The 27,160-nt window shown below is 40.4% G+C and overlaps 1 protein-coding gene across 5 annotated transcripts in view; it reads right to left on the bottom strand.

Annotated features, from left to right (window-relative positions):
* ARHGEF7 (Rho guanine nucleotide exchange factor 7) overlaps positions 1-27,160 on the bottom strand; it is a 125,573-nt gene that overhangs the window by 62,042 nt on the left and 36,371 nt on the right. For 3 of the 5 annotated variants that reach the window (XM_086482091.1, XM_086482092.1, XM_086482094.1), the window contains 3 exons: positions 11,723-11,807; positions 7,304-7,434; positions 4,618-4,819 (listed from right to left, as the gene is read on the bottom strand). In XM_086482091.1, the coding sequence (XP_086338217.1) occupies positions 4,618-4,819; positions 7,304-7,434; positions 11,723-11,807 (418 nt within the window). Of the gene's footprint in view, positions 1-4,617; positions 4,820-7,303; positions 7,435-11,722; positions 11,808-15,784; positions 15,810-17,180; positions 17,206-27,160 lie in introns of all 5 variants that reach the window. The other 2 variants (XM_086482093.1, XM_086482095.1) reach the window with 2 other exon arrangements.

Here is a 27,160-nt window from a genome sequence, read left to right as displayed (position 1 = left end):
ACCCAGCAAGTGACCATGTGATTTTTTTAAAATCTGATTAACATCTGACAGTAGCTAAGCAAGTGCATCTCATTCCAGCTAACTATTCTTTTCATCACAGGGGAACTCTCAAAACTAAGTCTCCAAATCTCTTTACCGTGACAGACAGAAGCAGCAGTGTAAAAGACAAGACTCCACCTACACCTTCACCCCTTCCTGCTCTGTTTTATACAAAAAACCCACCAAAGCTCAGTAAGGCCACACTGTCAAATATCTAACAAGTTTGCACAGTATAAATCTTTTACCCTCTGTCATGTCTAACAGTATGGCAGGACAAAAATAAAGTCCTTTCTTTTCAAAGTACTTCCTGGCTAGTGATCAAAGAACATCAAAATAAGGCAAGATGTTACAGGATTTTAAAAAAGGAAATTAAAACATGCACACAGGGAGGGAGGGAGAGAGAAATCTACCATCTTTTTGATCCTTACAGTGTAGGCACATACCTGAAAAAAAACTACTACTACATTTTTTAATTCTGTTTGTTCGCAAGTACCACAATCACAAACAAATCCTCATTTTCCTCTTGAGTTGGGGGGTGAGGGAGGAAAGAACAAAGACATACTCAAAAGCAAAATAAAAACCATTTTCTATCTCAACCAAATTTATTTCCCAAAAAATACAGAGTCACTGTCCAGCACAAGAAAACTAAATGCTGTGCATTGCTCAATAATCTCAGTATCTGTCCTACAAGCATTCATAGCTCGCTTCATACATGTATGAGCATTCAGTGCTAACACTCATCATTCTGGCACAGCTAAGCAAACAAGTTTACTACAATGTAGTAAACACGGGCATGGCTTTTTTACATGGTAAGGTGAGAGACCTTATGTTACACACTCTGCTTGTGCAATAAATGTCCTTTACTTTTCTTCTAAAATCTTTAAGCAAGCAGTGTGGGTAAAGGTAGTTCTCATTACTAAGCAGCTCTTTCTTCCTTTCCTTGAATATCTAACTTCAGAGCAACTGTACAAGCCAAGATTACAAATACACAGTTATCTGACATTAGAGAATTTTAATTTAGAACAAAAATCCATTTATCTAAACATTTACTGCCTACGAATTTTGTGAGAATCAAAACACACACACACATGCGTAAAGAATTTCTTTCCTTTCTTCTGTCACCCAGTTTGCCAAAGTCATGTTCCAGCAGACTGAAGGGATTTACTTAATCAAAGCCACCTTTTCCCAGGAGCTCTCCTAATAACACATCATCAAAAATGCTAACAGTGTTGCCTGTACAGAATTTCTAATTAGTGGCAGTATTTTCAGGTATTTGAGAGAAGAAAGAAGGGTGGAGTCACACTGTTGATGCCAGAACATTTTACAGAGTGTTTTGAAAACCAATTAGATGTCCAGGATGAACATCTTGCTTATAAAGAGACCTTAATCAACAGCAAGCATTTCAACAATCCTATCCTGATCTTTTTTAAATCCATTTATTGCAACACTAACAGAAAGCACATCTTGAATTTGAGTCTGCAAGACAGCAAGCTCTACTAACTTGTTTTAAAATACATCAGGGGGGAAAAAAAAGCACTTTTATGTACCAACCACATGCTTTAAACCATGCAGGCACTTAAAATATTTCTGAATTAGGAAAACATTAGAGAGGTATATATAGTTGACAGAAGTCCAGAAAAATGGACAGTGAAAGACTTATCAACTCAAGCAGTGTCTACCAGTCTAACGAAGACAAGCAAAAAAAAAAGCAGGGGCACAGGAGTGCAACAGGGACTGTCAACCCATCTGTATAACCTAGATGAAACTTCTCACAAACACCAACCAGAGCCATTCATGTAACTCCAGACCTTTGTAGTAAACAGCACTACGTTCTTGTTTCAACAAGGACAGCGGAACAAAGGAAGTCCAACCTCAGGACCCGGTGGTAACGTGCTCTGATACAGAAGGGAGGAGAATTACACAAGAGTCCTCTCTCTAGCACCTTCAACAATACCCACAAAGAAGAAATCAGTTGAGAATAGAAATGTTCATAACAATTTTCATGGAAACAACCAAAAAAGGGAATTAAAAAAAAAAAAAAAGGCAGTAAAATGAGAACAATGAAATTCAAGTAAGAAGAATACAGTAAACTTAATATGGGTAAAAAAAAAAGAAAAAGGATTCCCACTAGTGACGATTTAAGGAGAAAAGGCTCACAAGAATGACAAGTCCTTTAAAAATTAGGGGCATCTCGAAGAACAGGAAAAGTAGATGCAAATTGACATGATCAAATATCACCAATGCTACAGTGACCTCAAACACACAAAAAGTGGCAAAAGTAACAAGAAAAAAAAATCAGGTCACCAGTTGAAATACAACTAATGTGGCCACAAGGGTAGTAGCAACAAAACGTTCTGTAGCTTACAGACATCAAGGGGGAAAGCTGATCTGCAACTCAATAGAGAAGAAGAGTTATTAACAGACATCAAGAAGCTCTTAGTCTGTCACGCTTCCTTCTACCACCCCCCCATCCTCATTATAAAAAGGTCAACTTCAGACAATTCATACACATACCTATGAGGCATAAAAGCAGGTTAAAACTAGTTATTTTGATAAATTAAACAGCACCTGCTGTGCTGATTAGGCAGTAAGAGAACTAGCTACATTCACGTTTGAAACCACAGAGGACGTGAAGTTCCATAAAGTACTGGAAAAGGCCAAACATCAGGATTGTCTTTAAAAAGGAGCAGGAAAACAGAGAAAGCTAGCGAGCTAGCTAGGTCAGTCTTCTTAACTTTGTAATAGTCAGTAAATGCACAGAAAACAAAGCAATGAACTCAACTTCCTGAGAAAGGGAGCAGCACGGGCACATATTCCCTTCCATGGAAGCAACTGAGCATACGAGAGAGTGCTCCAAGAATGCAAGAAGCCTTGCAGAAGCCAGAAGGAGCCAGGCCTTGTAACACAGGGAACATGCCTGTACAGCGGAGGGGAAAGAAAAGCTTAGCAGAAAACTTTTCTGACGGTGAGAAGTGAAAGTTATATCAGGAAGGGAACTGGAAGCAGTTCATCCCAGACACCAGGAATTGGACAGGGTTGCAAGGACTGGCAAGAATCAAACAGGACTGGATGCTAACCTTGCTCCCACAGCTTGTCGGCTTTCCTATTCAGGAAAGTTACTTCACCCAAGCGAAGTATTCTTAAAAAAAAAAAAAAAAATCCAAACACCTTAATTTCAGTTGCTGGCAAATTTTGGTTCTCCTATGTTCACTGTTAAAAGCTGCTTCTGTTCTGCAGCCTAACTGCTGACCCACGTTCCAGTCTCAGGAGCCAGAAGAGATCAAAATTGATGAAATACAGACAAGACCTCTGCAGCAACGTTTTAAATGAATAACGAAGGGACAAGAGAGTCATCACTGCTGAAAGTGACTGCTACAACGCTACAGACAAGAAAAAACAGGCTTCAGGAATTGCTTTTCAGGATAAGCCCCATCTGAGAGATCTCTGAAGAACATTAAAGCTAAGTCTTGCACCGTGACTATGCTTAAGAGGATCTAGCTGAAAGTGACAACCAAGTTACAGACCTAACATTCTGCAAAACAGACTGTAGATAGCAAATCGAGGAAGAAAATAAGAGGCTGCAACCAGAAGAGAAAGAATAAGTTTTAAAATGGAGTTTTGCCCTCACAACTTCACTTTGCAATCATGCATCTGCATGGCTGCCTAGGAAATAAAAAAGTAATTTTAGCTTGGCACAAGAGATGTGTGTTTTCCCTTGTCACAGCTCAAATGAAAGAGTGATAAAGCCTCTCAGAGAGTCCCTGGGTAGTTTTATCCTACCAGGTTTATCCCTAATCTCTGAGAGTAAGCAGAGACAGGAAAAAGACAAAAAAAAAAAAAAAAAAAAAAAAGGAGATTATGTCACCCATGTCAAGGTCCTAATGGATTAAAAAGTGATGTTAGTTCTGATATTCAGTCATAAAGATGATGTTTACATAAGGCACTTTCACTGTACAAAGTTCAAAATAAAACCAGTGGAAGAGTGAAGCCTGTATAAAGAAAAGTTGAAGGCATATGAACAATAAAGAAAAAGAAAAGTCACAAATACATTATCTTTCAAAAGCTGTCTCTAACTTCTAGTAGATTTTGGTAGAACTAGGGATTTTTCCTGTGGTTGTTTCGTTCCAAGTAATGGGACATGTTTAGAGATTTTCTTCATGTAGTTTTTTTGGTTGGTTTGCTTTTGTTGTTTTTAAAGGGATTTGCAGGAAATCTCTCACTATTTAAACCCAAAGCACCAATTCAAAGTATGTCAGCATCAGAGCCAAAATCCAGCACTCTAGGAATTCAGACTGAGGAAGTCAGAGCAGCCCAACTATGACAGAGACAGACAGACAAGCAAACAGAATGGGGGAGTTTTCTGGATGCTTACTGTTAGTTCAAAGTCCTGGAGCTCCCTAGATAGTGAGCTAGGGTGCAGGAATATGAGTTCCTGAGCATTAATGATTGCTGTGAATGAAATTCAGTTATTACAGTCAAGCTTAAGCAAAAAGCATTACAATTTTTAATTAATCAGCTGACTATCAACCTCTACCCAAAGTAAGAATTTGTGCAAATATGCTCTCCTTCAAAACTCACCATTTGATTTTATTTCTCGTACGTAGTTACTTGGAAACCACCCTGTTTTGCCATTTAGAGTTCCTTCCCACCAGCCTCCTTCTTCTACTCTTGTAACGTGAATAATATCTCCTTTTGAAAAAGAAAGTTCATCTTCATTTGTCTGTTGAAAATTAAATTTTGCTCTCACCACCAACTGATGGTTGCTGTTATCTGTCATGTCCTAGTAAGTGAGAATACAAAGAACAGAAAGATCACGTTAGAGATTTAAACAATTATTCCATGAACAAAACAGGAGTATCCATAAAATGGAAAGAGCCTCTCCTCCACACACAACACTCCCCACATGCTTTTACTCTAAGCATTTGTAAGGGATGATTTGCCATTTGCCATATTTCTGTCATTTTTAATCTACGGATTTGTATCAGTGTAGTGTCTCATTAGAGCTCCTTCAAATCAGAGCTAAAATGAGAATAATTCTTACTCCTCACAAAAAAAAAAAAAATCAAATTATATTTTTCTATATAGAGTATAAATTGAAACTGCCTTTGGCAACTACAAAGAAACAACAGCTTTATGTTAGAGAGTTTTTTTCTAAAACTTTCCAGGCTGGCAGGAGAGCAGAACTGAGTTGTGTTTAATTTATTTCTGGAATATAAATAAAGGGTCTGCAGCTTAATTTTTTTTTTTTTTTCCTGTAACAGATCAGGTTGGAAGGTTCCACACCTGAATGCACAAGTCTCCATGGCCTTCCAGTGGAGAAGGACAGCGTTCTTCCACAAAACCTATGAAACAGGCAATTTACCTTGAATAAATACTCACAAATCATTTGCCTCAAGGTTAACAAAGATGCTGCAGACTTGCAGCTCCCCGTATGTGTGTATATACGCACACACACACACACACACACTCATCCCCCATCACAGATGTGAACACAGGTTGTTGCTCTATTGCGACAACTAAATGTTAATAGCTATTTCTAAGAAGTCTTTCAAATCAATGATGTTCAAATTCAGCATTTTTTTCTTGGGTGTCAGTTTTGAATATCTGCCTCATTCGAGCATTTCATGAGAGTTAAGACAAACTTTCATGCTAAAAAAAGTTAAATACTTGGGCCGCTTTAAATAATCCAGATAAAATCCATTACACTGGAACTGAGAGAACAGGACTATAAATCACGTCCATCTCTATCATAAGTAAGGATTAATACCTGTATAACTAAGAAAGTAACTTAGTAAGAAAATGACTGTGTAAGCAATCCTAGTCAGCTATCCAGGTAGCAGAATTTCACCCACATGTTGTCTACGTAGTTGAGACGATTAAAACATGTACTGCATAATGGCACTGGGAACTTACAACGTCAGCATAATTCACATCCACAGCAATCACGTCATTGTATCACAACTCAATTTAACAATCAGACTTTTGGTGGCTGAGAAACTGTACAAAAATGAGGGCAAACAACTTCGAAAACACGCAGAAAGTCCCAAGATACTTTAAGTCACAATTTTCACCAATTAGATCAGCACATTTCAAACAAGTGCTTCTGCCTTAGTCCTCTGCTTGTACACCACGTGATGTCATCCACTATGACTGCTCCACAAGAAAAAAAAAGTTTTGCCTTTGTAAATAGTAAAAAGCCACAAAATAAACAGCAACATTGCACAGTGACATCAGTTCCTTCACACTGCCAGGACGGCTCTCCAGTAGAGGAAACAGTACAAATTCGGTGAGAACAGTTCCAAACTGATCATCTACAGCAGCAACTCCAAACTAAGAATCTCCCGGGTTCGGCCAGTAGCTTCCTCCCCCACCTTCTTGCATTTCTCTGCCCCTTTGCCACTTTCTGCAGAGCTGCTCTGATCACAAGTGATAGAAATACTTAAAACTCTGATTACTTCAGTGATCCAGCTAACAGCTAGTTCCACAAACAGTTGCATCAGCAAAACTGAGTGGGTTGTGAACAGCAGAGTGGGAGCTGGAATGAATGTCCTAGGGCAAGAACTTGCACGGGTTCTGCTGCCAGAGAAAACACATCAAACCACACCTAGGAGAACTTAAGCAGAGTACTGTGTTTCAAGTTTCACATCGTAATCATCACATAGTTCAAAACAGCCTCCTTCAAGCATGGAAAAAGTAGTTTACCATAGGAATCTGAACCCTCCTTGCAAACCTTTTAGTCACTAAAAGCACCTTTTGTCACAGTTAGTTTCAATACAGTACTCCATCCTGATTTCAGCCGTACTGTAAAACAACTGCCCATACCACTCAGTCACCTGAAAACTAGTTGAAGGATTCACCTTGAAACATAACAGAAAACAGGAACAACTACCAATACTGTCAACATTAAAAGCACCACCCTTGCTGAAGTTTGAATATCCTTCAACCATCCCTAAACTGAGAGACACGGAGAAAAATAAGATTTTTGCATTCGGAAAAGCAAGTCCCTACACTGAAAATAAATAAATAAACCCGGGAAGATACTGTGTATGCAGACAACATGGAGTGGTAAGTGAGGAAAAAAGATAATTAGAAGTTCACAGAAAGCTGCATTTATTTTGGAACACAATAAGAAAAGTTGCAAACTGCAATGTCACAGCCTTGAAATACAGAGGTGCTACACTATTGCTTACTTACAAATCTCATCCAAAAGAAAAAAAGAAAGAATTATCACACCGCAGCATGCTTCATTTCTTCTAGAACTTACCAAACTCCGATACTGTCCCTGAAAGAGTTTTGAAGTTCTACTGTGTAAAGACTGGGATCCCAGAGAATCAAAAGATTTTATCCGATGAGATGAGGGACGTGCGCATACAGAGTCACTGCCCAGCCCTATGTCTGTAGGAGGGAGAAAAAAAAAAAGTAAATATTAGAATTTGAGAAATCTGCATGTAACCTCTGCTTACCTCTAAAAAAAAGCAGATTTGATGTATCTGCAGCTGCTCAACAACTCAAGATAAAATAATTGTAGTAATAAATAATCTGAAACCCTGAGACTCTGAACGTTTTTTCCCCACACAGACAGGAAAACAATTTGAGCTGTTTAGGAAGAGGAGGGTTAGAGTTGTATTTCTCCATTCCTACTCACCACCAGTCTATTTAAAGGTAATTAACCAGCATCATTTTAGCTAGTAGCCAAGAATTTCAAATGCATAAAACTTGCTTGAAGTAAAGCCAGCCACATCTGTTTCTCAGCTCTTCCCCCCTCCCCACTACCATCTCCTCCTCAATTAAAACATTCCTTCCACTGTCTTTTTTTCCTACGTTCCTTTGTCTCATCCCTTTTTTGCCAACTAAGCTATTTCTTCTTCTTTGGAGGGAGGGGGAGGGACAGGAGGAGTAGAAAAGAAGCAAGCTGCTTGCTCAAAAATACCAACACCCTCCCAAAACCTCTCCCCTCCCCTTCATTTGTCTCTACTCTGAGAAGCACACCCATTTGAGACGTTCATCTGAGGGGTACCGTTACGTACTGTCACGGTCCCCGTGGGCTGGGAGGCATCAAGGGAGAGTCAGGGCAAGGCTCGTCCCACCGCCCCAGCCAGGAGCTGGGCAGGCTGGGGCACCAGGGCAGCCCCAGGCCTGGACAGCAGGCACCTCCCTGGGGATGGGATGTCAGCCCACCCACGGGTGGGGTGTCCTCACGCGGATTAGCAGGCCACAGCCAGAGAGGGGTCAGGCTGCGCTGAAAGTGGCTCCTAAGGGGTCAATACTGGCCACAGCCTCCCGCGGCGCTGCTAGGAGCCTCTCCCCAGCATTTTGGTGGGATGGGGGTTGCGCCTGACCGCACCAGCTCCCCCAGTCCTCACAGCCAAACCCCCAGAGGGGGATGCTCGCAAGGGCCTTGCACAGGTGACGTGTTACAGCAGGCGAACGCTGCTCCTTTGCATGAGTATGGCAAGTCGTTCCTTTTCCTCGTGTTTTCCCACATACAAGGCAATCATTCAGTGGGCACCTGAGTTTCAAGGAGCCCTGAAAGTAATGCAGTATCTTCTGTCCCAACCTTAGAAGTATTCACTAGACTACAGAAGCCTCCCAACTGCTCTCCTGGGTTTTATGCCTCTGTTACTCCCTTTCCTAGTAGCTTGCTTTGCTTCCAGCACTTGACCTCCATATCAGAGGTACATGCGCACAACTACGGTCTCCTATTAGTTACTTTCAGACTAAAGCAGACCATGATTATGCAAATCCAAGTCATTTTTGGTCCAAGAAAAATGACACATACAGGCTCAGTTCCATGAGGAGACTGGTGAACAAGGCATATTTGCTGTTCCCATGTCAAACCTGAAGCGACAACTTGATTTATCTTAACTGGAAAACCTTTCAACTTCAGCACAGCATCCAACAGCAGCTGAGATGCAGGAGGAGGGACAGGTTTGAGATTGACAAGCACAGTTGACAAAGGATGCTCCAAGTCAGCAGTGACTGAGTGCAACACACCTTCCACAGGTGCATCTTTTCAAGCGAGTCATTGTTATCCTTCAAAAACCATTATCCTTCCCCAAAAACCCTATAAATATACACTTCCTAGTCAAATAGTGCAGTATTAGAACTACTCCTATTAAGTTGTGTATTTTGTAATGATAGTATCACTACACATTTGAGTCATAAAAGACCTCACACTTTGTGAGTTTGCTTTCCTAAAAACATTTAAAGGCCACTGTATTAAAATAAACACTGGTGATTATAGTCCATTACAGAAAGGACTTAAGATCGTTTTCACAGACTGCCAGGAGAGAAATGGGACTAGATCGTGGGCTTCATTTGTAAATCATAACTTTATGGCTAATTCTAATGTTTCCAAAAAACTCTGAAGTTGCCATAATCATCAGTAACTAACAGAACTGAAGGATTAAAAGTAACCTGAAACATCTCCATGTCCAGTTTGCTATGCTTCCTAACTGCAGTCAAGTACAAAAGCAGCCACGCCATCAAATCTTACACTATACCTTGACACAGTTCACCTCGGGAAAACAGGATCAGGTTGACTCATGGCAGTATGTTCCAGCCTCTGGGCAATCCTAAAACACACTACCTATAATTTGTTTAAGTGTGGCCCGATTCCTGAAATTTTCTATTTTGCAACAACAGAGCTAATACACCAATGCAAGAGCACTTTTGAAGCCTGAATTACAAACTGCATGTGCTTGAGCTGAAAAGAAGGAAAGTTATTACAAACGAACCACATGCAAATTGCAAGTATTTTTACCAATACTTGAATACTTCCAAAGCAATTTGAACTTTTGATAAATTTAAAAGGCTTGCAGACCCCATGTATCTACACTAAAGTTTCCATTAAAATACTGAATAGATATGTTTAAGGAATTTCTCAATGCCATTATTGCCAGGAAAAAAAAAATTAAACTCTGCTGCTAAAAACTCAAAGAATCTTGAACTGAAATAGAATGTGCATGTTTGACAAATATTAATTTGGTAATTTTATCAGAAGCTTCACTCTTCCATCCCAAAGGTTTCCACGGTTTGTAACACCCTTTCTTCTTCTCTGCTGCTATCTCAGCTTCCCTATACCAGTTCCTCTCCCCTTATCTGTCTACAAACAGCAACTGGTACCCTGATCCCACCCCTCCTGAAGTTAAGAATTTGATGGAGCAATAGTAGTCTTTCATCAGCCTTCATGCTCATTACTCACACTCCTTCCATTGCAGAAAGGCCCATCTCAGAAGAACCTGTGTATACCTGAAATTCTTGCAGACCCAGCTGGGGACCTGAAAGCCATCTTCCCATACTAGAGTAGGGAGATAGAGCCTAAAATGCCTTCTACATAGTCATCCAATTAAAAAAAAACTGTCTGGAAGAACAGTCGGTCAGTAACATTCCTGCAACTCTGCTTGCTCCTAGGAAGAGGCAACACCACAGTTTGCACGTGTTTTTTTTGGTTTCGGCTCCCATGCCACCCCCCGCAATGAAAGGGATCAGGCTGGGTCCTCTCTAAGCCAGCTGCAATAGTGGCTTTTTCATGCGAGTATTAATCTATTGACGTCTGGACCAAACAGCAGCACTTTTGCTCCCCTTTAAAGACAGCTATGGTCAGTGTACAGCAGCTTTAACGATGTACTAAAATGGCCTACATCTGCACTTGTAGTTAAGATCAAAGGCAGTACCTTCAACTGGTGCAAGAAGCTTCAAAGAAGTCAATGGTATTACTCCATGCCCATTCATTAGAATTAAGAATTTGGTTGTAAACCTCACTCCTAAGGGGTGTTTTCTGATGCAAAGGAAAAAAAAAAAAGCCCCCCCTCCTGCAAATCTCTATTGTAATGGAACCAGAGGAGTATCATACAAGTGACAAGATACCATCTTAAACAAACAACACTAATCCCCCGCTGACTTTTCTATAAGCTTCCTTTTCCTCCTCACATAAAAATTGACAAGTATGGTCCATTTTTAAATCACCTCTCTCACACCAGACTCTAATCTGACAACCATTACTGGAACTTGGGGCTGAGAGTGTAAAGTCCCAGCAAGGAGCAGCAAGAAGCCAAAAAGAGCGACTAATCAAAACATTTCTTGATTGTCCTTGGGTCCAGTTGGCAAGGTTTAGCACAGCCTCACCCTACAGTGAGAAACAGACACCTCTCACCTGTGTGCTGTTTCTACGGCTCTCTCCTTCCCACCAAAAAACTTGAGGTGGGTAGTTCGTGACTTCTAGCTGCTACTTCAACAAAACATGCACGGCTTCAGGGATTAAAGATGTTTGCTATCCTTTTGTTACTGTCAAGAAAGGATGGTGCTGGGGAATGGACAGTGCGAAAGAAATGACAAAGACCTTGACAAAACTGCTCAAACATGGGAATGATGGGAGTGCAGCAAAAGTCAACTTTAGTATTTCAAACTGGGGAAAAAAATAAAACCAAGAAAAACCAGGCCCTTTTTTCTAAAAATTCCCACCAGCGAAAAGGCTCAGCCTTAGCTCCACTGAAAAGCTTCCTTCTGCCGAAGAGGAGACTGGAGACCCCAGAGAGGCCACTGCCAAAGTCTTAACAATGTGAACTTCAACAAAAACTCTTCCAAAACGCTGTACATGTTCATTTATAGCAACAGGCATAAATATACACTGATGTGAGTTGAAGGTAAGTGTGAGTACCAAGACAAAGCTGAGTCTACTTACCTGCAGTCACCTTATTTAAAGCCACAAGAGAGCTGAGAACTTTGCTGAAATTCTGTCCCTGATACAGGTCATTTGCATCAAAAGTCTGAAAACAAAAGAACATGCAGTAAGTCATAGAAACAAGCCTTTCCTATGCTATCATGCAAACCATGACTGTAGAAGCTACTGCCTGATCAAGGTATCAGTCTTTCAGTGGATGCTATGGACCAGTAAAACTGCGGGGTTCCCCCCTCCTTTTTTTTTTTTTTAAATCTGATTTTAAAAGAAAAATAAACAAACCTCATTTTTAAAAAAATCAAGAGAATATAGAAACAGCTGCATTTGAGAAAAACTGAAGAACATAAGCTAAAACTATCAAGAGTCATTTAAACTACAGGAATAAAACATAATTATCAGTAGAGAGAAGCTTTCCTTAGACATTTCGGACAGAAAAAGTTACTGGGTACCATTACTCTTGGCATACTCTTCTTTTTCTGTAGCAGCTCACTGACACTGTACCTTATTATTCATAAAGTACTTCTAAAGTTACTACAAATACTTTAAAAAGTACTACAACAACATATGTACTATCTCTTTATTCTACAAGACACAGAGGAAAGCAGCTTTCCTGAAAGTTAATGAATTTTACAAAGTGAAGTTGCTGGATAGGTTAGATGGAGAATGAGGTTTGAGAAGGGGAGGGATGGAAGCTGAGGGTTATTTTATTTTTGTTTGGTTTCTTTTTTTTTTTTTTTTTAACTGTGGAAAAGAGATCCAAACCTCAAACTTTCTTGTAGAAAACACTCCAATAACTTTCAAACGCTGGGTGATGACATTAAACATCTGGATTTTCAGGAGGAAAAGAAGAGATTAATATTAAAAAAAAAAAAAAAAAAAGAAGAGACCCATAATATTCGCCTGAGGTAATGGAAACACTCATCCAAAGTCTCATGAAAATAGCTCTCACAATAAGATTCTGCATAGGTTGAAAGGAGTCACAGTATTCCCTTGTGTAAGACTAGAAAGAAGACAATAAAAGACAGCTATTACAGTTGTTCCAACTGATTTAAAAAACAGAAAGAGATTTAGTTTCCCTGCAGTGCAGCAGTTTTTATCTAGTAAGTCAACAAAAACCTGTTTATTTTCCTGATAACAGACCCATCCCACAGGCACTATCAGAAAGTCTGTACCCCAGAAAGCAGCCTTCAGAGGCAGAAGAGGAAAAACCTACATTCCCAGGGGAGAAGAGAAAAAGGGACAAAGGAAGGCTAGCTGAACCCAAGAGAAGAGAAAATTTTCATGAAAGCTACCTAAAGTAACCACAGAAGGGGCTGCCAGACCAGTTGTGACTGGTTATGTGATATACTGACAAAGACAGAGCAGATTTGGGAAACATTTAATGACAGCATTATTCAGTGAGGAAAAAAAAAAAAAAATCTCCCAAAGCATTCACAGTATTTCAGGCACTTGTATATGTTAACACGCACATTTTTCCCCTCAGACAGATGATCACCTCTGGTCCAAGAGTGCAGCAGTTCTACCTTGGCTGCACAGGTGCTGACATCTCTCAAGCTCAGGTCATGTGTGTAGAGCTCAGAAGAGCAATGCCACAAAACAGATACAGAACCAAGCAGTCAGAGGCAAATATTAATACACTCCAAGCAGCTACCACTCACAAAATAAGTCAAACAACTATTCCATCAAGTTTCACTGACATACAGATAATTTAAAGACTACTGTTATTTATTTAAAGCTGTAAGGAGAAGGATCAGGGAATTGCCTAGATGTGAATTTTGTAGGGTTTTTACTGAAACCTGAGGAAGTATTTAAAGACTATGTACACAAAAAAGACATTAAGCAAGTAAGAAGTAATCCCATTTTACAAAAAGAATAGATATGCTAGATGCTATTAATAGCACAATTTACGAAAAACACAGATGAGAAAAGACACCAGTAAGATGACAGCAGAATACATAAAACCTGGCATAGACACAAAACCAGACTGGAGATCAGCCTAACAACTGCTCCAATCGGGTAAATTACGCTGTTACGCAATAAGAAAGCATCAGGAGCGTAACATTTTCATTGTTAGCTACATATATAGTGTAGTAGTTTTTAAACAAGCAAACTAAAAGTATGAACAGAATCACAAAACAATGGCCCTGATCCTAAAAAAAAAAGCAATACATGAGACTCAGGCATTTGTGCGAACACCAGAACTAGATCAGAAAGGTTCTACAGGGGAGAGAGAGAGAGAACTATTAAAAGAAGGAATGTTCAAGAAAAAGGTTATAAACTACAGCTTAAACTTAGAAAAACTTTCAAAAAAAAATCCTAAATTCATTTCAGGCTCACCTTCATTGTGGATTCCGAGAGAGACATGAGCTCTCTGAAGTCAGGCTAACTGGAGAACAACAGGATGCGAGGAAGCCTCGTTTCCTGCTATGCTGGAACTATAGGGGATACCAAGAATGATTTGATTGGATCATCCCAACACGTACAGTGCCATAAAAAAAGCCTGTATCCAGGACACACATCCAGTCTGCTACTTCACAGGAAACACCACAATGGGAGGATACGAGGAACATTTGCTTCCTTGTGATTTTACATAAAGCAATTCTGACAGGAAGCCACCCTCAGCATGCTCAGGGCCAGCATGTTCATTAGCAGCATTTGATAAAGGGGAAGGGGACATGACATCCTCCAGAGAGGATTTTCTCCTAACATAACAAATGTTTAAGAATAAACTAACCCAGAGAGATTAAAAGTGAGGAAAAAAAGCTTAGATACTTTAAAGTTTTGAGGCTAATTTGTTACGAACTACTTGATTATAAAAATCCTTGTTTCAAAAATCCAAACTAAAAAAAAAACACAACCCACACAAACCCACGCAACAGGAAAACCCACCAAACACTCACACCCTTCTTCTATCTTAGTGGAGCTTTGCTCATTTCACAATATATTTGAAAGCCCTGACATGAGTAAAACCATGCTTTAAGAGGACCTTCCATGGGATCGCCAGAGGAAGTAAGTCTGCTCCAGATTTTCAACAGAAGTCCAACTTGCATGTGGACTACGATCTTCACTCTGGTATTTACAAACAGATCAGCTGTGAGGACTGACTCTTTAAAACACTGTATCTTGATGTGAGAAAGTCATTCAGTAACTTCGCTATTGAGTGTCACTGGAGGACAAACACCACCCCTATACCACACCCCCAACTCCGTGACCGCAAGAATCAAAGCTGAATTTTGAGATCCAAGTATCAGGCAAAGTTATTTCTGTATTGCAAACTATTACCAAATAGCATGGTCTGCATGGTAAGTTATCTTCTGCAATACTAGCATAACCCACTTTTCAAATCATGTCAGAAGCACAATTTTAATTCAAGCTTGCACATGCTTACAGGTCTTAAAACCTAAAAATGCAGAGACTTAGATAACACCCGAGATTTGTCTTTTAAACGTTATGTGACAGGCATATACAGACAGGAAACAAGTCTTTATCGAAAAATATTTCCAATGTGTCATTGCTTTCCAGGCAAACAACATTTTTAACCTCACAGAGACTCCACCTGTGATGAAGTTCACCCTCTTGTTCATCTATTCCTTACCTTCCCCCAAGACAGTCAGATAAAACATTAGCCAGGATGCAAGCACAAAACTGTCATAAATCACATCAGACGATAACCTAGCCAAGCCAAATCTTTCGAACAAACTATTTAAATAATACACATTTGTTTTTAAATTCCACAGAAATGACCACATGCAGATACACCTTATACAAGCATTAACATGAAGTACACCTATTAAACGCAGACCAGGACTATATTAGGAACCTTACACTGGAAACGCTTCGTGATTTATAAATAGTTAGCTGGGAATCAATGAACTTCCAAGCTTAACAGGCTCATCCCTGTATGCCTCTTATTATCTGCCTGTTTAACATCTTTCTCACATTCTTGTGTTCTCTCCTGGACTTCAACATTTGACACATCACTATCCCAGGCAGATACTGTACTCTAGAAGCAGACCAGACCAAACTGCCTAATAACAAGGGGTCTTCTGTGATCTGTAACACCACACATGCACTCAAGAGCATGATGGCCCTTTTGGTCATAGGACACTGACTGCCAAAGCCTGCTGATTGCCTACCCTGACCCACAGATTCTGGAGTCCCTTTCCACAACCCCAAATATACAAGCCTGGCTTTCCATAACTACGCCTGCATTTTTTGCCCCTAGGATCTCAATTGGCTGCAAACTTTACTGACGTCAATTTTATGACCTCTTCCCGGTCATTAATGAAATATTAAATAACATGGTTGCATACCAGTGGCAGCAAATGTCCTATAGCAAGGTGTGCATTGGATGGCCATTCCACATTTGCAATTGTGTTAAAGCCTATTAATAAGCCAGTTTTTAAATTCATTTCATATGAGCCATATTGATTTTTCCATCACACTTCTTAAAATACCAAACAAAACGCCTTGGAGATCCATTTCATCCATATTCTGCTTGTTCAAGAACCGAATCCATCCTCTCTTTTTAAAAACAAGACTGACCTCTGCCTGCATCTGTTTAAACTCCATCACATTCGAAATGGCCATGGTAATACATTCAGGTAATTTTAAGTTGTCTAAACCACTAATCCTCAGTGGATAGAGACTTCTGTTCAAACAGTGTTTATGATCTAATAGCAATAAGGAAATAAAACTAACATAACAATGCTCATCCCTGACACCCCTGCAACAACCAGTACCTACCGAAATCGGAAAAAACATTAATCGAGGAATTAATGAAAGGAAAAGGAAAGTAGAAAATAAGGATGAGAATGTACCTGGTGAGAGCAGACTAAGGCATACAGTAAGCCGGCAGCAGCACTCTTTTCTTCCAGTCAGTTTCAAGGCCTCAGGTACCCTTTATACTATTTTATTCCCCCCTTCTAGCCCATTAAGTCACAAGCCAGTTACGAGGAAGTATTTTTAAATTAAGGTATCTCTCTGGAGACAGGAAAAAATTGGGGGTGGTTCAGCCCAGCTTCCAGACACACACTTTTTCTTCTAACAATCTTAACTTACTTGTATCCTTAAACCACCAGAGCATCACTAAGGCTGTATCAAGCAGTCATAGTAAGAAAAGTTCATATACTGGTTAAGAGTAAAATAAAAAGGGTTTTCTTAATATTTCCTTGCTAGACTAGTGCCTTGAACATACACAGGTACAGTACTCCCAGAGGATATTAACATTTTAAGCATCTGTCTGACAAAAATGCGATAGCTTTCTTTACAACACTGCACCATAAACTGCAGCAGCTGAGGAGCTGATTTACGAGCAGCCTAGATATCTGTGCAGCCCAGCTAGGGCTGCCGCTGCTAACCTCGCCAGCCAGCCCCAAAACAAGCTGTAACCCCTAGGCTGTGTGTACTAAGCTGGCAGGACACTTCCCAGCTCAGTTTGGTGGCCTCGGGCCCCTAGTGCAAAAGATGACGAGAACATTGGCTCGCTCACCTGGAGGAAACGAAAGGAAATGAGCAGGGCGGCTTGGCAAAGTGCAGCACGGCCACGGACAACGTGTCGCTCCACCTGTTCCTAGTGCACAGGCTGCAGCGTTTTTGGCCACAGAGGCATGAATAAACAAGCGGTAGGGAAAAAAAAAAAAAAGGCAACTCATGGTTAGAAATGGGTGACCTTGAAAAACACTAAGAATCTCCTACACCTTGCTTCTCTGCGCCACCACCCTGAGCGTACTTCTACCCCTAGAGCAGCCGGCTAGGGGAAGCCACAGAGGCCATCACTGTCCACCTAATACGCCCAAGCTGGAAAAAAGATCCTGTAGGTAAGCCTACATGCGAAGCACAAACTTCTTCATTTATTCTCGCATTAGGTCAGCTCTAAGTGGTGCTGAGTCTCATTCAGCGATTATGCAGCAGCTGTTCCTCGAGCTGTGTATTATCATCTGAAAGCTGCGGCAGTAAAAGGAGAGATAAGAAAAGCAGGGAACTATGACAACTGAGAGAGGAAGGGAAGGCGGGGAGAAGATGAGAGGATTACAAATGTTCTGGAAATCTCTGTGAAGCATACCGTTGCCCAAATGTAGTAATGCACAGCACAAGGAGAGCTAAATAAAAAAACCTGAATTGTTTCAAAAATTAAGAGTAAGGCAAGGGGAAAAGTTTGACAATAATTGGGAGAACAGATCTGCAGTGAAGGATTTCTGTGCTTCGGTAACAATTCACAAGCGAAATTAAAACACAGTGGTAAAAAATATATAAAACTTAAGGGGAAACCAGAATAAATTTTACTGCTCATATAAACCTGTTCCTCAAAAGTAAAAACTTAAATCGTACTAAAACCACTAAATCCCCTAGAAAGCCTTAAATTCCTACAATTAGTAATACTTTTAAGACCTAACATTACCTACAAAAGCAGGCAGAACCAGCAAAAAAACTGTACATGGAAGTCTGTAGTGTCTGTATGCACATCTGTGTGTACGTGTGCACCCAGGTAAGATCTATGACACAAACCTGAAAAGTACAAAGGTTAAAATAAACCCTTGGTTTAGAGTCCCGAAGATGTACTGGAGCTTTCCAGCTCCAACAATTTTCTGCCCAAACCAGCTGCATTAAAGCATGATTCTGCAGAGCATTCATTTCAAATACTACATAACATTTTACCTAAGCCACTGCTTTAAAGTCAACATTTAAACATTGCTAAAACTAAATATATACAAATAATTTTTCACCGACCCCAGCAAAAACGGCATGAAGAGAAAATCCACACAAAAATCTACACCAAGTTGCTTTTTGGAGGTGAACTGTCAATTTCTGGAGCTTTCAAAAATTGGTCTGTTTTAGAACGTGACACAGCAAATTAGTACCCTCAAATTAATTCTTCAGCAAGAATGTCATAGAATTTGGTATTTTTAACCATAAACTACTTCGAGTAGCAGCAAACCAAGATGTAATTTAAAAAATAGAAGAGTTAGGACTGCCTACATTTGTATAAGCACGTAAGAAAACATGAACCTGCTCCACTTCTACCTGCACAGCAAAACACAAACAACATCTATCACACCTTCATCCTAAAATCACTTTCAAATTGCTTTGTAGGTTTTGAATCTTACAGATGACACCACACAGTGATAACCTCAGCTGCTTCTGACAGGCAGACATTCAGCGGCACACAGTATTAATACATGATTGAGTACTAAGGCTTAAGGAAGCTCACACTCCTGGAACTAGAAGCAAAAATAAAAGTTGTTGGAATAAAATTACTAAAGATAAAATTTCTTTCGGACACTGAAGCTGAGATGCTTCGTGACTTGCCACACAACAGGTTACAGCTACTTGCTTAGCTGAAACAAAGCAATTGCAAAATCACCTTCTAGTGCCCCAATGAAGAGAGGCACCTCAACAGGGAAACTTGGCCAGAAACATACCCGAGGAAGATTCAGCCTAGTAAAACTCACCTCTCTCTCCGATATACACAGACAAGAACTATGTAAACTAGTCTCCTAAAATAAATCAGGAAACACAGCTGTGGAAATCCAGGCCAAATGGATGGGGAATAGTGTGTGTAAGTAAGAACACACACAGGACCGAGAAAAAAAAACACGAAGTACATGCTTGGAAATAAATATAGACAGCTCTGCTATGAAGCAGAGTAAGCACTCATTTACTAATTGGTAAAAATTAATTTTTGGCTAATAAGTGCACAAGCCATCACAGACTGGCAGCACATCTGATAAATAAGGATATGGTTAAACAGGCATACGTTCTGGGGGAAAAAAACCACAATAAAAAGGTAAAAGATATCCTACTGAACTATAACTAGCTTTTCCTTCTGAAAATAAGAACTGAAAACTGCATCTTATTCTTCTCCCAATGGTCCAGTTCTTAAGGATGGAAGAACCAAAGGCATTTGAATGAGGAGTAAGAACTAGACCCAAGCACTCCACTCAGCTTGGAGTACAATGTCCACCTGCTTAGATGAAGGCCTGCTGTACAGAAAAATGACAATACATTCAGATGACCAAGACTAGGTGCTCAGTGAACCACAAGTTACATTAATTTTCTAAATTTGCCGACGGGTTTACTCCCCTAAGCCAGCTATGTACCCTCGCAATGCTCCACAGGTCAAAGCTCAAGTCTCTGCACTGAGAACTGCCTCACAAGAAACCAACAAAAAGTCTCTCGAGAGTGTCACAGTATTTTTCTTCCTGAAAGTGATTGTGTCTTCTGACCCTGGAACGAAAAATACACATATACTTCTGCAGTGCTTATCAGCAGAGATATTACAGAAAAATAGCACTGTGTCAGTAACTAAAAAGAAGGCTCCCGCTTTCATAGAGTTTCTTTTGGACACCACAGATGACAAACTTACTCAGCACTAAAGGGTGTGAGCGGACTAGATGCCAAAACTGCCATGGGGACTGGATACAGTGCCACAGCTAATAAAAAGGATGGCCCAAATTTCAGAAACAAAAACAAACACCAGCAAAACCCACAGAACTAACAAGAGATTTTCCCAAAAGAAACAGGCTGCAGAAAAGAAAAGCAGCTTCTAGGTCCCGCTTCCCGCCACCCCGAGACCAAGGCTAACACCTACTCCAGGATTGTGCCTCTGATTCGGAGAGTAGATGCTTGTATTTAATGAAACTGGTTCCATTTTGCATGAATAGTTCATTAAAGATCAATGTAGCAGAAGAAAGCCTGTGAAGTCATTTTTTAGCCCTTTCTACAAGACAGATGCCGATAATGAGTTGGAATTAGTTTGTCAATAACTTGCAATTACAAAAAAAAAAAAATAGAAATGGCAGACTTTGGTCTTCCAAATTCACATGATGTCTGTGTCACATTTGCGAGATCACGAACCCTGTTAGATGCGAAAAATGGCAAGTCATGGGAGCGGCTGGTCACTTGAGTGTGTGCATTTTTTTTTTTTTTTCTTTTTTTAAATCACAGTAGTAGATTGTGGTTTTGGGAAGCTACTCCTCTATCCCACAGCTTCTGCTACTTCAGACCCTGTTGGGCGCCTATCCTTTCACCAACTCCATCATTTTCACACACCTACAATTTCTTCCTGACTTTTCTTTTTTCCCCCCCAATAATAAGTTAAAAAGAAACAAGTCAGGAAAAAACCTTAATGAAAGAACAACGCAAAAAATGTCTCTGCACAAACACCAGAGCAACACTTCATGCTAACTGAAAGTATTGAGAGCACTGAAAATGAAGACTGACCTCAAGCAGATCACACATAGTCACAGCAGAAATCAAAATGACAGGACAGCAACCATGACAGTTGCTTAAGACTACCAAAACACACCGCCCAGCTGGCCTGGCTGGGGTCTGAAAGCAGATCCTGAACATAAACATTCAGAACCGAACCATCTCTGTGCAAGGTTTTACAAACTGCTCTTTGACAATGGCTGAACTCAGCAGTGACACACTGAATTTTTTTAAGGCTCGGAATAAACCAGTTCCTAAGGAAGAGGAAGTTGATATATTCAGGAAACTTGTAACTAGGTTTCAAACATTAGGAAGGGAGATGTCTCCCCTTGGAATACTTGAATTTTAGATTTATTTTCTAGAATAAATAAGTACACATCAGCTAAACTGTGAACATTTCCATACTCTTACCTAAAAACATAGGAAGGATGGCTTGCCATAACTGATTTCAGATGCCTTCTGCCTACATACACATTCTGCCAACATTTCTCAACTAATTTCTGAAGTATTAGCTTAGACTCAAAAGCCATGCTGTATGAAATGAGAAGAAAAGCCCTATATAATGCAGCAAAAAGCTTCATTTCTGTAATGAAAAAATTGAAAAAAAAAAACAAACCAAAACCAACAACCCAACAAACCAAAACAGGAAAACCAACTTCTTCCCTGGGTCCAAAATAGGTAGCGTTACCTGCAATCCAGCTCTCCATTTGCAAAACAGGGAAAATAGTAGCTAAATACCACTTTAAGTCACTACCACCAAATCAAAAGTATCACAGACACATAGTAAGATTGTTGAGACAGACTTGTTTTAAAACAGCAGTGTTCACACAGATACACCCAGACCATGTCAGAGAGCTGGGGGTGGGGGGAAAGAGTCATCTTACTCCAAAAGATTTTGTACTACATGAGGTTATCATCTGCCCTCTTAAAATAGCCGGCTGGCTGTTTTACTACACCATCACGTGCTCTCACCACAACTTAAATGCTATCACATGCTCACGTTTCATCTGGAACAAATGATATAGCCAAGTGATCAGATGATGCACAGATTCAGCATCAATGCAGAATGAACTATAGACAAAACATGAGCCACAGAAACAGCCCCACTGACCTCAAACACACTATTACACCTACCAGCATGCTTAGGAGTTTTATTTTGTGGTTTGCACACACCCTTTTTTAAATGAACACAGTAATGGAAGACACAGGAAAATGTTTTTAGCATTAAATACGTATCAGTAGCTGAAGGAGAAAGACTGAAGGGGAACTGATATTTTGAGATTTCTGGCATGGGTCAGAATTTGACTAAGCATTATTAGATGTGTGGAAAAAAGCAGGATGGGAAAAAGGCAAAATAGAAATGCTAGAGAGAAAGAAAAAAAGGAATGTTATACCCTTCTGTTAAGAAGGGATTTATCAGAAATCTCAATTGCTTCCTGAATATACTGCGGAAAGTGCCAAAAATTAAGAATAAAGGCTTACTAAATTTCTGTTGAAGCTTTCATTTAGAATCACCAACTGGGGGAAAAAAAAAAAAAGTAATGCCAAAATAACTAGCAGAAATAAACAAGCCTCCAAACCCAAGATTTCCATCTTCAACTAGATCAGAGCAAATTCATTTCAATACTTCCATTTAAAAAATTCAATAAAGAGCACAAAAGTGCCTGCTACAGCTCCTCCCAAGCAACACCCTTCTGATTCATAGCTTACCATTTTGATTTCAGCCAGCACAGGCACTGTTAAAAAAGGAGCCTGGGGGCTGGACCTCCCCCTCTCTCCCAGGCACGTGCAATAATGTGATCCAGAATCCCCCACCATTTACAAAAACCCAGTTGGAAAGAGCGGGCACAGGATACTTCCAGGAAGCGGGGATGAGCCTCACCACCACCTGCTCTCTTGACCAACCACTCCTCCAGTTGCACGGCTGCAGCGGGACAGCCGGAGGACCCAGGATCCTTGGGTAAGGAAGACAGAAAACTGAAGCCAATTTAATGCCAACAGCCTGTAACTTGAGGGCATTCTGCAGCCGCCAGGCCAGCAGCCCAGTCATCCCTGTGAAGGGTGAGGCAGACACCTAGGAGCAAGAAAAGCTGCACAGGTCTAGGTAAACGATCCCTGCTCAGGATTCACAAGCCCACAAATGGGGGAAAGCTTTCAGCAGGGAAATCTCTCACATGCCCTTCTCCCATGCCACCTCACACTCTTTTCACTCAAGGGGTCATCAAAACCCCACAGCAATTCAGTTCTAGCAGCTGAACTGGTAGGAAATTAATCCAGCAAAAAGCAGGAAGCGTACTGCAAGTTTCACAAGCTAAACCAGTTCAGTACCGGACGAGATTAGCACCTGAGCCAATGCGTGGGAGAGAAACATCTCATCTGTCAAGGGAAAAAAGATTCACTTGAGGTGCTGGAAAACATCACAGTTGTTCAGATATTTTCCAACAGAGAAAAAAAGAAAAAAAAAAACCACCACCACCACACAAAAACAAACCACACACACAACTTAGCTGCAATCCGCCCCCACCCCAATCGTCCAGCAACATGCTGATGTTCAGCAATACGTTTCTGTAAGAAAAACTCAAACCAACAGTTTATGGGAATAGCTATAAAAAGTTCCACATTCCAGATATTAATATAAGATGGCCTCTGGCAGTTACAAGCAACAACAAAAATTTAATCCACACCAATTCTGCTTATTCATAGTAATGTCTGGGGACACAGTCTGAAAGAAATAAAGATAACTTTTCCAAGAAACTGGCTACCGCAAGAATTTTATAGTTCTGATTCATCAGCCAATAGGCTATATGATGTAATTGGGTAGCCAAGCTGGCAAGGACAGCTAGAGATGCTACTATGAGCAGCCAGGCCCAACAGTCTATCCCAGCTCCTCTTTTTCTCCTAAATATTCTCATCTCCATTGTCCAGAATTCTTCTAGCCTCATGCCATCACCCTCCTCATTGTAGATGCCCTAACTTCACCCTCTCCAAAACACAACCAACCACATTCCAACCTACACAAAACAGAGCCCTAAATCCAGCCTCTCATTTGCAACATACTACCTCACCGGCACTGCCTCGGCCTGATCTGGTGTTCTGATCCAGAAGGCAGGTCCTGCGTTTCCACAGCAGTCACTGAACAGAGCAAGCTTTCACCACCCACCTGGTCAACGGTACCCATACGGAGACAACCTATTCCTGTCACCTCCATGCAGCCAGTCAATGCTGAGGAGTCCATGCCTTTAGTAGGTGTGTCGGTCCACAGGCACCACAGCTTGGGACCTTCTGATGAAGCCTTGGGTATGCTACCATGTACTTTGATGAGTTATAACAGCTCAGTGACTGGCAAAGACTGTTCCAGTGTGAGCTCTTTTGCTGATGTAACTGCCACTCATGCAGCGGAACCCAGGAGTTAAAGCTGTTCCTCTTGACAATGAGACTCGCTAACAGAGAGCCACACAGTCCTCCAAGCAGCATCCAGGGATGCCATCTGTTGAATCAGGACAAGCACTTAAAAAAAAACCACCACAATGAAAGCCTATCCAGCCACAAAACCCTCATCTAAGAGTTGCCAATAAGGAAGAATATAGAAAGGCAAATATTACATAGTAACACTTAACCAAGACATTCTTCCAACAGTTTGTGTCTCAGAGACTATCTGCATTTAAACGGCTTAAATGGATTTTTTTAGACTTCTCCAGTCACTTCTGTAACCCATGTAATTTCAACTTCTACAAAAACCAACATAAAATTATTTGCACAGCTCAGTTACAGTGCAAAGAATCACTTCCTTTCATTTGTCATGACCTTGGCAATTGCTTGCTTTCTGAGTAGCCCTTAGCTCCTGTGCAAGGGGAAACAGAAAACAACCTTCCCACCTTCTCTATGCCACCTGCTACTGAGACCCTATTGATCTCAGATACTCATTTCTTCTGTCAACAGAAGAGTCAATACATTTACCTGCAACTCATGTGGACTCCATTGCTTCCTTTTCTTGTGACAACTTCTGTTAAGTCTTGAAATGGCAGATTATTTCTTATCCTTTAAATACAACATTTCTCCTGGGCATTGTCATAACCATAATTCATCTCAATGCTACAACTCAGAGTAGTCAGAGAGAGTGACCAAGCACAACAGCTTTGTGATTTGCCAGGACCACATGATACCTGCCAGTTCAAATAACCTGGACACTAAATAGAAATTTTAACTATAGCGTGCAACATAGTACTTGGCACAGTCACAGCAGCAGAGGAATGGAAGGCAGCAAACAGAACCAAGCCTTTAAAGATCAAGGAAGGGAAGAAAGGATGAGATCCAGATAACTACAGATCAGTAAAGCAAATGCCTAAGCCTAGTAAATTGATAAGAGGTGTAATAAAGAACAGAATTTGTGGGGTTTCCATAAATATGGAAACAAAAAAGAATTAACATTGCTCTGGTAGAAGGAAGTAATCTTTCCAAAATGCATCTATGCTCCTTGAAGCAATTAGTTGTAAATATACAGTAGTCCAGTTAACACACCGTATCTGCATAACCTTTGAAAAGACACCTCATCATGGGTTTTTATTTAAACAAAGGTAATACAAGCTAGGAGACTCCTCTTGAAGACCCTGAAGTGCTCAAGAAGTAAGAAACAACAGTTGTATACAAACAATTGTTTTTTGCTATGAAGGGAGCATCAAAAGCGTACCATAGAGATCTGACTCGGCACCCACACTACTCAACACAATGTACACGTCATTTCGCAAAATGACATGAAGAGTGAACGTTGTTTGTTGAGGAGACAAAATTATTCAAGGTACTCGAAACTAGAACTCACACCAAACAGCTACCATATGATCTTGCGGATGACCAAATGTTAAAGTGACAGGTGAAATCCAGTGCTAAAATGCAAAAACGACCCTCAGTCAAGATAATAGAAAACCCAAACCTTGTCATTTTACTTGCATAAAACCAAGTTCTAAATTAGCTATTCCCACTGGCAAGTGAAAGACAACAGTCAGCTAACAACTGCAGATCAATGATCAGCCAAGTCATGAAGTCCAACAGAAACAATACTGGAAAATTAGAAGAGACAGCGGCACCAAACAGATGGCTTCTATTACTTCCATAGTACCTCTGTAACTTAAATACCGCTCTGCTCCACCACGATACTATAAAACAAGAAAGGGTAGAGATGTATGCTGTTTAAATCAACTAAAGTAATGCAATTGATTTCATACCAGGAAAGAGTAAATAAAGTATTCATCTTGGAGAGAGAATATGGGATGTAGCAAAGTGTACTAGAGCCATATGAAGTTATGTATAGCATGGAGAAGATCCATAACAAGAACATACTCACTCATTGCCACCAGCTGCAGCAGCTGAACAAACAAAAGGAAGTTTGTATAAAATGCATAATTTAACCCAGGAACTTACTGCCATAGGATGCTGTGAAGGCAAAACCAAAAAAAAGCTCAAAATAGCCTTGGAAAGCTATTTAAAAAAAAGACGCCATAGAAGGAGGTCCACTGAACTGTTAAATACACAGTGATACAGACACCATCCACAACTCCTCAAGAAGCTTCTCATCTACGGACTGTCAAAAGCTGGGAAGATTTAACAAAAAGTGTCATGCTGTATTTTCACTATTTTTTTTACACTTTTTCTCCCAGGCATCTATTATAGACTCTTCTCTCACAGGATAACAAGGTAAACAGATCTTTGATCTAAATTTTCATAGTCATCCTTAGGTCATTAAAGACCATAAAACTACTCCTACATTTTTACGTTCCAAAGCCAAGTTAGGCAAAGTGTGTTATGCTAACTTAGTGACTTCAGAAAACCCCTCAGTAAAACACTGCTTGAGCAACAACAATTAGCCTTTATTCCCCAAATTCTCAAAACCACACATCAGACTTCGGTTTACAACTAATACAGGATTTAAGACCCGAGTTAAGTAGTTGAAAAGTCACATTGAAAGATGAAGAAATACTATCACGACAAAAATTACCTACTAGAAATCTGAGAAAACATTTTACCAAGATCAGTGCAACTGCACCCTGTTACCCAAAGGGACGCTGCCAACTCAACACCTCCCACAGATGTAACCCACACACCTCCACAGCGTGGGATCTGACCACAATGTAATCAAAGGGTGAGTCAATTCAGCTACAGAAAGCTATTCAACCTTTGTTTTCCGTAACATGAGCTCACTGAAACAATCTATTCTGCAACTGCGCTGCACAGTCCGCA

Source organism: Leptosomus discolor, chromosome 1 (assembly GCF_034619465.1).
Source record: "Leptosomus discolor isolate bLepDis1 chromosome 1, bLepDis1.hap2, whole genome shotgun sequence".
NCBI lineage: Eukaryota > Metazoa > Chordata > Aves > Leptosomiformes > Leptosomidae > Leptosomus > Leptosomus discolor.
Note: the sequence above shows the minus strand (reverse complement) of the source record. Positions and strands in the feature narration are given on the sequence as shown.